We start from the raw sequence: 10,557 nt of genomic DNA on the forward strand, positions 1-10,557 counted from the left end.
GGAGGCTATATACAGGGGGTACCGGTACAGAGTCAATGTGGAGGCTATATACAGGGGGTATACCGGTACAGAGTCAATGTGGAGGCTATATACAGGGGGTACCGGTACAGAGTCAATGTGGAGGCTATATACAGGGGAGGTATGTACAGGGTATTACGGTACAGAGTCAATGTGGAGGCTATATACAGGGGGTACCGGTACAGAGTCAATGTGGAGGCTATATACAGGGGGTACCGGTACAGAGTCAATGTGGAGGCTATATACAGGGGGTACCGGTACAGAGTCAATGTGGAGGCTATATACAGGGGGTACCGGGGTCAATGTGGAGGCTATATACAGGGGGTACCGGTACAGAGTCAATGTGGAGGCTATATACAGGGGGTACCGGTACAGAGTCAATGTGGAGGCTATATACAGGGGGTACCGGTACAGAGTCAATGTGGAGGCTATACAGGGGGTACAGGTCAATGTGGGCTATGTACAGGGGGTACAGAGTCAATGTGGAGGTTATATACAGGGGGTACCGGTCAATGTGGAGGCATGTGGAGGCTATGGTACAGAGGGGGGTACTATGTACAGGGGGTACCGAGTCAATGTGGAGGCTATGTACAGGGGGAGGCTATGTACGGGGGTACCAGTACCGAGTCAATGTGGAGGCTATGTACAGGGGGTACCAGTACAGAGTCAATGGGGAGGCTATATACAGGGGGTACCGGTACAGAGTCAATGTGGAGGCTATATACAGGGGGTACCGGTACAGAGTCAATGTGGAGACTATATACAGGGGGTACCGGTACAGAGTCAATGTGGAGGTTATATACAGGGGGTACCGGTACCGAGTCAATGTGGAGGCTATATACAGGGGGTACCGGTACCGAGTCAATGTGGAGGCTATATACAGGTGGTACCGGTACAGAGTCAATGTGGAGGCTATGTACAGGGGGTACCGGTACCGAGTCAATGTGGAGGTTATGTACAGGGGGTACCGGTACCGAGTCAATGTGGAGGCTATGTACAGGGGGTACCGGTACAGAGTCAATGTGGAGGCTATATACAGGGGGAGGCTATGTACAGGGGGTACCGGTACCGGTACCGAGTCAATGTGGAGGTTATGTACAGGGGGTACCGGTACCGAGTCAATGTGGAGGCTATGTACAGGGGGTACCGGTACCGAGTCAATGTGGAGGCTATGTACAGGGGGTACCGGTACCGAGTCAATGTGGAGGCTATGTACAGGGGGTACCGGTACCGAGTCAATGTGGAGGCTATGTACAGGGGGTACTGGTACAGAGTCAATGTGGAGGCTATGTACAGGGGGTACCGGTACAGAGTCAATGTGGAGGCTATGTACAGGGGGTACCGGTACCGAGTCAATGTGGAGGCTATATACAGGGGGTACCGGTACCGAGTCAATGTGGAGGCTATGTACAGGGGGTACCGGTACCGAGTCAATGTGGAGGTTATATACAGGGGGTACCGGCACAGAGTCAATGTGGAGGCTATGTACAGGGGGTACCGGTACCGAGTCAATGTGGAGGCTATGTACAGGGGGTACCGGTACCGAGTCAATGTGGAGACTATATACAGGGGGGTACCGGTGGACTATATACAGGGGTACGAGTCAATGTGGAGGCTATATACAGGGGTACCGGTCAATGTGGAGGCTATGTACGGGGTAGTCAATGTGCGGTGGTACAGGATAGAGGTCATTTGTACATGTAGGTGGGGGTGAAGTGACTATGCATAGGTAATAAACAGCAAGTATCAGCAGTGTACAAAACACATGGAGGGGGTGTCAATGTAAATTGTCCAGGTGGCCATTTCATTCATTGTTCAGCAGTCTTATGGCTTGGGGTTAGAAGCTGTTAAGGAGCCTTTTGGTCCAAGACTTGGCGCGCCGGTACCGCTCTGCGGTAGCAGAGAAAACAATCTATGACTTGGGTGACTGGAGTCTTTGACAATTTTATGGGCTTTCCTCTGACACCACCTAGTATGGATGGCAGGAAGCTTGGCCCCTGCCATCAACTGGGCCGTACGCACTACCCTCTGTAGCGCCTTACGGTCAGATGCCAAGCAGTTTCCATACCAGGCAGTGATGCAACCAGTCAGGATGCTCTCTGGTGGAGCTGAAGAACTTTTTGAGAACCTGGGGACCCATGCCAAGTATTTTCAGTCTCCTAAAAGGGAAAGGGTGGTGTTGTTCCCTCTTCTCATCTGTCTTGGTGTGTTTGGACCATGATAGTTCGTTGGTGATGTGGACACCAAGGAACTTTGAATCAAATCAAATCAAAATCAAATTTATTTATATAGCCCTTCGTACATCAGCTGATATCTCAAAGTGCTGTACAGAAACCCAGCCTAAAACCCCAAACAGCAAGCAATGCAGGTGTAAAAGCACGGTGGCTAGGAAAAACTCCCTAGAAAGGCCAAAACCTAGGAAGAAACCTAGAGAGGAACCAGGCTATGTGGGGTGGCCAGTCCTCTTCTGGCTGTGCCGGGTGGAGATTATAACAGAACATGGCCAAGATGTTCAAATGTTCATAAATGACCAGCATGGTCGAATAATAGTAAGGCAGAACAGTTGAAACTGGAGCAGCAGCATGGCCAGGTGGACTGGGGACAGCAAGGAGTCATCATGTCAGGTAGTCCTGGGGCATGGTCCTAGGGCTCAGGTCCTCCGAGAGAGAGAAAGAAAGAGAGAAGGAGAGAATTAGAGAACGCACACTTAGATTCACACAGGACACCGAATAGGACAGGAGAAGTACTCCAGATATAACAAACTGACCCTAGCCCCCCGACACAAACTACTGCAGCATAAATACTGGAGGCTGAGACAGGAGGGGTCAGGAGACACTGTGGCCCCTTCCGAGGACACCCCCGGACAGGGCCAAACAGGAAGGATATAACCCCACCCACTTTGCCAAAGCACAGCCCCCACACCACTAGAGGGATTTCTTCAACCACCAACTTACCATCCTGAGACAAGGCCGAGTATAGCCCACAAAGATCTCCGCCACGGCACAACCCAAGGGGGGGCGCCAACCCAGACAGGCTGACCACAACAGTGAATCAACCCACTCAGGTGACGCACCCCCCCCAGGGACAGCATGAGAGAGCCCCAGTAAGCCAGTGACTCAGCCCCTGTAACAGGGTTAGAGGCAGAGAATCCCAGTGGAAAGAGGGGAACCGGCCAGGCAGAGACAGCAAGGGCGGTTCGTTGCTCCAGAGCCTTTCCGTTCACCTTCCCACTCCTGGGCCAGACTACACTCAATCATATGACCCACTGAAGAGATGAGTCTTCAGTAAAGACTTAAAGGTTGAGACCGAGTTTGCGTCTCTGACATGGGTAGGCAGACCGTTCCATAAAAATGGAGCTCTATAGGAGAAAGCCCTGCCTCCAGCTGTTTGCTTAGAAATTCTAGGGACAGTTAGGAGGCCTGCGTCTTGTGACCGTAGCGTACGTGTAGGTATGTACGGCAGGACCAAATCAGAGAGATAGGTAGGAGCAAGCCCATGTAATGTTTTGTAGGTTAGCAGTAAAACCTTGAAATCAGCCCTTGCTTTGACAGGAAGCCAGTGTAGAGAGGCTAGCACTGGAGTAATATGATCACATTTTTTGGTTCTAGTCAGGATTCTAGCAGCCGTATTTAGCACTAACTGAAGTTTATTTAGTGCTTTATCCGGGTAGCCGGAAAGTAGAGCATTGCAGTAGTCTAACCTAGAAGTGACAAAAGCATGGATTAATTTTTCTGCATCATTTTTGGACAGAAAGTTTCTGATTTTTGCAATGTTACGTAGATGGAAAAAAGCTGTCCTCGAAATGGTCTTGATATGTTCTTCAAAAGAGAGATCAGGGTCCAGAGTAACGCCGAGGTCCTTCAGTTTTATTTGAGACGACTGTACAACCATCAAGATTAATTGTCAGATCCAACAGAAGAACTCTTTGTTTCTTGGGACCTAGAACAAGCATCTCTGTTTTGTCCGAGTTTAATAGTAGAAAGTTTGCAGCCATCCACATCCTTATGTCTGAAACACATGCTTCTAGCGAGGGCAATTTTGGGGCTTCACCATGTTTCATTGAAATGTACAGCTGTGTGTCATCCGCATAGCAGTGAAAGTTTACATTATGTTTTCGAATAACATCCCCAAGAGGTAAAATATATAGTGAAAACAATAGTGGTCCTAAAACGGAACCTTGAGGAACACCGAAATTTACAGTTGATTTGTCAGAGGACAAACCATTCACAGAGACAATCTGATATCTTTCCGACAGATAAGATCTAAACCAGGCCAGAACATGTCCGTGTAGACCAATTTGGGTTTCCAATCTCTCCAAAAGAATGTGGTGATCGATGGTATCAAAAGCAGCACTAAGGTCTAGGAGCACGAGGACAGATGCAGAGCCTCGGTCTGATGCCATTAAAATGTAATTTACCACCTTCACAAGTGCCGTCTCAGTGCTATGATGGGGTCTAAAACCAGACTGAAGCATTTCGTATACATTCTTTGTCTTCAGGAAGGCAGCTGCGCAACAGCCTTCTCTAAAATTTTTGAGAGGAATGGAAGATTCGATATAGGCCGATAGTTTTTTATATTTTCTGGGTCAAGGTTTGGCTTTTTCAAGAGAGGCTTTATTACTGCCACTTTATTGAGTTTGGTACACATCCGGTGGATAGAGAGCCGTTTATTACGTTGAACATAGGAGGGCCAAGCACAGGAAGCAGCTCTTTCAGTAGTTTAGTTGGAATAGGGTCCAGTATGCAGCTTGAAGGTTTAGAGGCAATGATTATTTTCATCATTGTGTCAAGAGATATAGTACTAAAACACTTGAGGGTCTCTCTTGATCCTAGGTCCTGGCAGAGTTGTGCAGACTCAGGACAACTGAGGTTTGGAGGAATACGCAGGTTTAAAGAGGAGTCTGTAATTTGCTTTCTAATAATCATAATATTTTCCTCAAAGAAGTTCATGAATTTATCACTGCTAAAGTGAAAGTCATCCTCTCTTGGGAATGCTGCTTTTTAGTTAGCTTTGCGACAGTATCAAAAAGGAATTTCGGATTGTTCTTATTTTCCTCAATTAAGTTAGAAAAATAGAACTCTCGACCTTCTCCACTACAACCCTGTTGATGTTAATGGGGGCCTGTTTGGCCCACCTTTTCCTGTAGTCCACAATAAACTCCTTTTCTCTTTGCTTATTTGAGTTGTTCTTGCCATAATATGGACTTAGTCTTTTACCAAATAGGGCTATCTTCTGTATACCACCGCTTCCTTGTCACATCACAACTGATTGGCTCAAATGCACGAAGAAGGAAATAAATTCCACAAATTAACTTTTAACAAGGCACACCTGTAAATTTAAATGTATTCCAGGTGACTACTTCATGAAACTGGTTGAGAGAGGCTACTTTGGAGAATCTCACATTTTAATTTCTTTTTTTTCCTTCTTTTTTTTGGGTTACTACATGATTCCATATGTGTTATTTCATAGTTTTGATGTCTACACTATTATTTTACAATGTAGAATATAGTGAAAATAAAGAAATATCCTTGAATGAGTATATATACCCTTGAATGAGTATATATACCCTTGAATGAGTATATGTACCCTTGAATGAGTATATATACCCTTGAATGAGTAGGTGTCAACTTTTTACTGGTTTGTTCTTTAATTTAGACACATACAATGAGAGGTTAAATGTGTGACAGCAGTAAATATAATGGTAATGTGATATTTACTTCCTCTCTCTCCTCCTCTGTCCTCTGTCCTCTCCTCCTCTGTCCTCTCTCTCCTCCTCCTCTGTCCTCTCTCTCCTCCTCTGTCCTCTCCCTCCTCTGTCCTCTCCTCTCCCTCTCTCCTGTCCTCTCTCTCCTCCTCTGTCCTCTCCTCCTGTCCTCTCCCTCTCTCCTGTCCTCTCTCTCCTCTCTCTCCTCCTGTCCTCTCTCTCCTCTCCTCTCTCTCCTCTCTCGCTCTCCTCTGTCCTCTGTCTCTCTCTCTCCTCTGTCCTCTTCCTCCTCTGTCCTCTCCCTCTCTCTCAGGTCGTCTCCTCTGTTCAGAGCGTTCTTCATTCCCTTCCTCTCTGAGCATCACACCACATACACACGATACGTCATCTTGAAACCACGACGACCAAAGCAGCCTCGCAAACGCAGCCATGCCTGACCTCTGATCCGAAGTCTGCCCTGTTCCCCCTCCACCCCACACATCTCCACTCATTCCTCTGGGTGGGATGGGTGTTTTAAAGATTTCTGACCCTTTAAGAACATAAGTCATGTGAGTGTGAAAGAGACATGTCCTGACCATCAAATGTTTGAAAGTGATGTTGACATGTGTGATAGCGTAAGGTGTGTGTGTCAGAGAGCGAGTGTACGAGACTTTAATTGGAGAATAAAAACCTCTAAGTAAAACAGACTGAGTTCAGATACCTTTATTTAGGGAGTACACACACTTTAACCATAGTTCTCATTTCCTTGTTATCTATTCAAATGTTATTGTCCCGTGTACAAGGACAATGAAATACCTTTCTTGCAAGCTCTTCCCCAACAATGCAGTAATTAATTACAGTAGTACAATCATTAAACTATAAAGTAAAATTGAATAACAGTAGTAGTATAAATAAAAGTGAACAGAAGATATACAGTATCCTGAACAGTAACAACAGGAAGGAGAGGAGAAGAGGGGGACTGGGGGAGAAAGTTTGATGATGGGAACAGGACAGTAGAGAGGAGGGGGGTGGAGGATGGGAAGAGGAGGGGGACAGGTGGAATATGGGAAAGGTGGAGGATGGGAGGAGGAGTGAAGGGAGAAAGGTGGAGGATGGGAGGAGGACAGTAGAGGGGAGGGGGGAGTGGAGGTTGGGAAGAGAAGAGGGACAGGTGGAATATGGGAGAGGGGGAGAAAGGTGGAGGATGGGAGGAGGTGGAGGATGAAGGGAGAAAAGGTGGAGGATGGGAGGAGGACAGTAGAGGGGAGGGGGAGTGGAGGATGGGAAGAGAAGAGGGACAGGTGGAATATGGGAGAGGGGGAGAAAGGTGGAGGAGTGGAGAGAGAAAGGTGGAGGATGGGAGGAGGAGTGAAGGGAGAAAGGTGGAGGATGGGAGGAGGACAGTAGAGGGGAGGGGGAGTGGAGGATGGGAAGAGAAGAGGGACAGGTGGAATATGGGAGAGGGGAAGAGAAAGGTGGAGTATGGGAAGGTGGAGGAGTGGAGAGAGAAAGGTGGAGGATGGGAGGAGGAGTGAAGGGAGAAAGGTGGAGGATGGGAGGAGGACAGTAGAGGGGAGGGGGAGTGGAGGTTGGGAAGAGAAGAGGGACAGGTGGAATATGGGAGAGGGGGAGAAAGGTGGAGGAGTGGAGAGAGAAAGGTGGAGGATGGGAGGAGGAGTGAAGGGAGAAAGGTGGAGGATGGGAGGAGGAGAGAGAAATGTGGAAGATGGGGAAAGAAGATGGGGGAGGAGGAGAGGAGGGATGAAAGGTGAGGGATGGGGAGGAGTGGGAGAACGGGGGAGGGGTGAAAGGTGGAGGGTGGGGGATGGGAAGAGATGAGGGAGAAAGTTGGAGGAAGAGTGGGAGAAAGGTGGAGGAGGAGGGAGAAAGGTGGAGGAGGGTGGAGGGGAAGGTGGAGGAGGAGTGGAGGGAGAAAGGTGGAGGATGGGGAAAAGGAGAGGGGGACAGGTGGAAGATGGGGAGGAGGAGGAGGGTGGGGGAATGAGGGAGAAAGGTGGAGGATTGGGGGGGTGAGGGAGAAGATATCAGACCCAGCTATATATCATATATAATATCAGACCCAGCTATATATCATATATAATATCAGACCCAGCTATATGTCATGTATAATATCAGACCCAGCTATATGTCATGTATAATATCAGACCCAGCTATATGTCATGTATAATATCAGACCCAGCTATATATCATATATAAAACATGTGGATGTGGGCGTGGCTCGGTCCTCCGTTTCCTGTAGTCCCCGATCAGCTCCTTTGTCTTGCTGACGTTGAGGGAGTGATGGTTGTGCTGGCACCACACCATCAGCTCCTTTGTCTTGAAGGAGAGGTGGTTGTGCTGGCACCACACCACCAGGTCTCTGATTTGTCTGGTCGTGTCGCTGGGCAGCTCACGGCTGGGTTTCCCTTTGTAATCCGTGAGTTTGCAAGCCCTGCCACATCCGACAAGATTCAGAGCCAGTGTAGTACTCTTGTTGCACACGAGACATGCTGGTAGAAATTAGGTAAGACGAATTTCAGTTTTCATACGTTTAAATAACAGGCCATTAGGAGAGCTCTGGTTAAGTATTTTCTTGTTTGCTTATGGCCTTATACAGCTCATTGAGAGCAGACTTAGTACCAGCATCGGTTTGTGGTGGTAAATAGACAGCTACAAAAACATTTAGATGAAAACTCTCTTGGTAAATAGTATTGTCATGAGTTTTTCTAACTCAGGCAAGCAGAACGTCAAGACTTCCTTCCTTCCTTCCTTTTATTTAACTAGGCAAGTCAGTTTAGAACAAATTCTTATTTACAATGACGGCCAATAGAACAGAGGGTACTGTTCACACTGCCCACTTTATCTACCATCTTCAGAAGTATCACTCTGTTGCAGTTATGATTTTATTTTTATTTAACTAGACAAGTTATTTTCTTATTTACAATGTCGGCCTACCAGAAGACAAAAGGCCTCCTGCGGGATCGGGGCTGGCTGGAATTAAAAATGTAAAACAAAATAAAAAATATGGGACAAAACACACATCATGACAACACTACACAAAGAGAGACATAAGACGTCAACATAGCATGGCAGCAACAACATGGTAGCAACACAACATGGTAGCAACACAACATGGTAGCAGCACAACATGGTAGCAGCACAACATGGTAGCAGCACAACATGGTAGCAGCACAACATGACAACAACATGGTAGCAGCACAACATGGTAGCAACACAACATGGTAGCAACACACCATGACAACAACATGATAGCAGCACAACATGGCAGCAACACAAACCAGGGATGCTAACTAGTCACCTTTTGGCGAAATTCGCCGTTATGAATCCAAAATAGGGGATCTATGTGATTAGTGTGGATCCGATGGGGGTTTGAATGACTACTGACTGTATGTGATCGAGTGATGTATGTTTGGAGCAATACTGTCTGGATCCGATGGGGGGTTGGGGGGGGTTGAATGACTACTGGCTGTATGTGATCGAGTGATGTATGTTTGGAGCAATACTGTCTGTATTCAAGCCAATTGTTCTAACAACAGAATACAGCAAGCGGCTGAAGAGAGAAGAGACAACCAATGTGCTAGTTTCAGCATCAGCGCGCACTCTGGAAAGACAGCGGGGAAGTGGAAAGGCAGTTTGCCAGGTAACTTAGCAACATGACCCCTGACCGATAACGAAGAGGTGGGTGAGAAGCCTGATCAAAGAGATGGGGGTGATGAAGCACACTTCATGAGCCGTAACCGAAAAACAAGTGGCATTTGGAAAGTTTGAGGTGAGGGAGAAAGTGTGGTGGAACAAGTATTGTTAGCATTGTTAAGTATCTTGCTAGCTGGATCAAATTCTCCCTTAGCTAGCCAGAGAAATGTTGAGCAACATTAACCAACTTAACTGATCAAATAATTAAGTTTATGGTGTGAAGATTAGCTGGCTAATAAAGTCAGACCGCTAACCTTAGCTCATCTGATCAGTAGCTAGCTAACGTTAGTAACCTAACTAATTCGCTATAGTATAAACTGGTAACGTTGCCGTTCCTCAAGTTATAATGTGTTAAGTTGCTTACTGGAGCCTGGCAATATATGTGAAATGTTAACTAGTTAACCAGCTAATGACGTTAACTAGTTAACAGCTAATGACCTGAACTACTAACAGCTAATGACCTGAACTACTAACAGTAATGTTTTCCCTCTACAGTATTGTTAGGAATATTATGAATAAATGACTAAACAATATTCTTATTTTAAATGAAACTGTAACTTAAGTAAACTTATACTCTGTTTTATTATATCTGATTAACAATATGAGTTCATAAGAAGGGATTATGTGACACGGACAAGGAGTAATTAAATATAACGAACACCATTCCAAACTAGTCTGGAGAGGAGTGGGTTGTGGGTTAAGTAAGCAGATAGGGTCGTTAACCTGTGGTTGAACCGACGAAACTGAGCTCTGGGGTGTTTTAGATAAGGCTGTGAGTGCATTCCTAGGTTCTCTGTTAATTAGAACTGTCAGCTAAGTGGTGATCGATAATGGTGAGGGGTCAAGAGTTAATTCAGTTATCTTGTGTGACCTGTGAGTGTGTTAGTGAGTTGGAATGAACTTTTAAACTCACTTAATTCTAGGTCGGGAGGAGGGGACTCATTCTAGAAGCAATGAAATGACATGTTATTGTATATAAACTGTTGCTCATGGTAACGTGGCAGCGCGCTCTGAGAATAAATACTATTATCTATTATTGATAAGACTGGTCTCCGTCTATTTTATGCAAACAAGAAGCTTACAAATTCTCATAAAATAGATTAAGGGAATTCAATTAATGAAAACATATTGGAATAACTAAA

General features: G+C 46.2%; 1 protein-coding gene across 4 annotated transcripts in view; it reads left to right on the top strand.

The window, feature by feature from the left end:
- The window catches only part of alg9 (ALG9 alpha-1,2-mannosyltransferase), a 67,176-nt gene extending 60,770 nt beyond the window's left edge, over positions 1 to 6,406 (top strand). For all 4 annotated transcript variants that reach the window (XM_065024027.1, XM_065024028.1, XM_065024030.1 and 1 more), the window contains one exon: positions 6,036 to 6,406. In XM_065024027.1, the coding sequence (XP_064880099.1) occupies positions 6,036 to 6,159 (124 nt within the window). In that variant the 3' untranslated portion in view covers positions 6,160 to 6,406. The remainder of the gene's footprint in view (positions 1 to 6,035) is intronic.
- The last annotated feature ends 4,151 nt before the right edge of the window (positions 6,407 to 10,557 follow it).

The sequence above is a fragment of the Oncorhynchus nerka genome, linkage group LG10 (assembly GCF_034236695.1).
Source record: "Oncorhynchus nerka isolate Pitt River linkage group LG10, Oner_Uvic_2.0, whole genome shotgun sequence".
In the NCBI taxonomy this organism is placed as follows: domain Eukaryota; kingdom Metazoa; phylum Chordata; class Actinopteri; order Salmoniformes; family Salmonidae; genus Oncorhynchus; species Oncorhynchus nerka.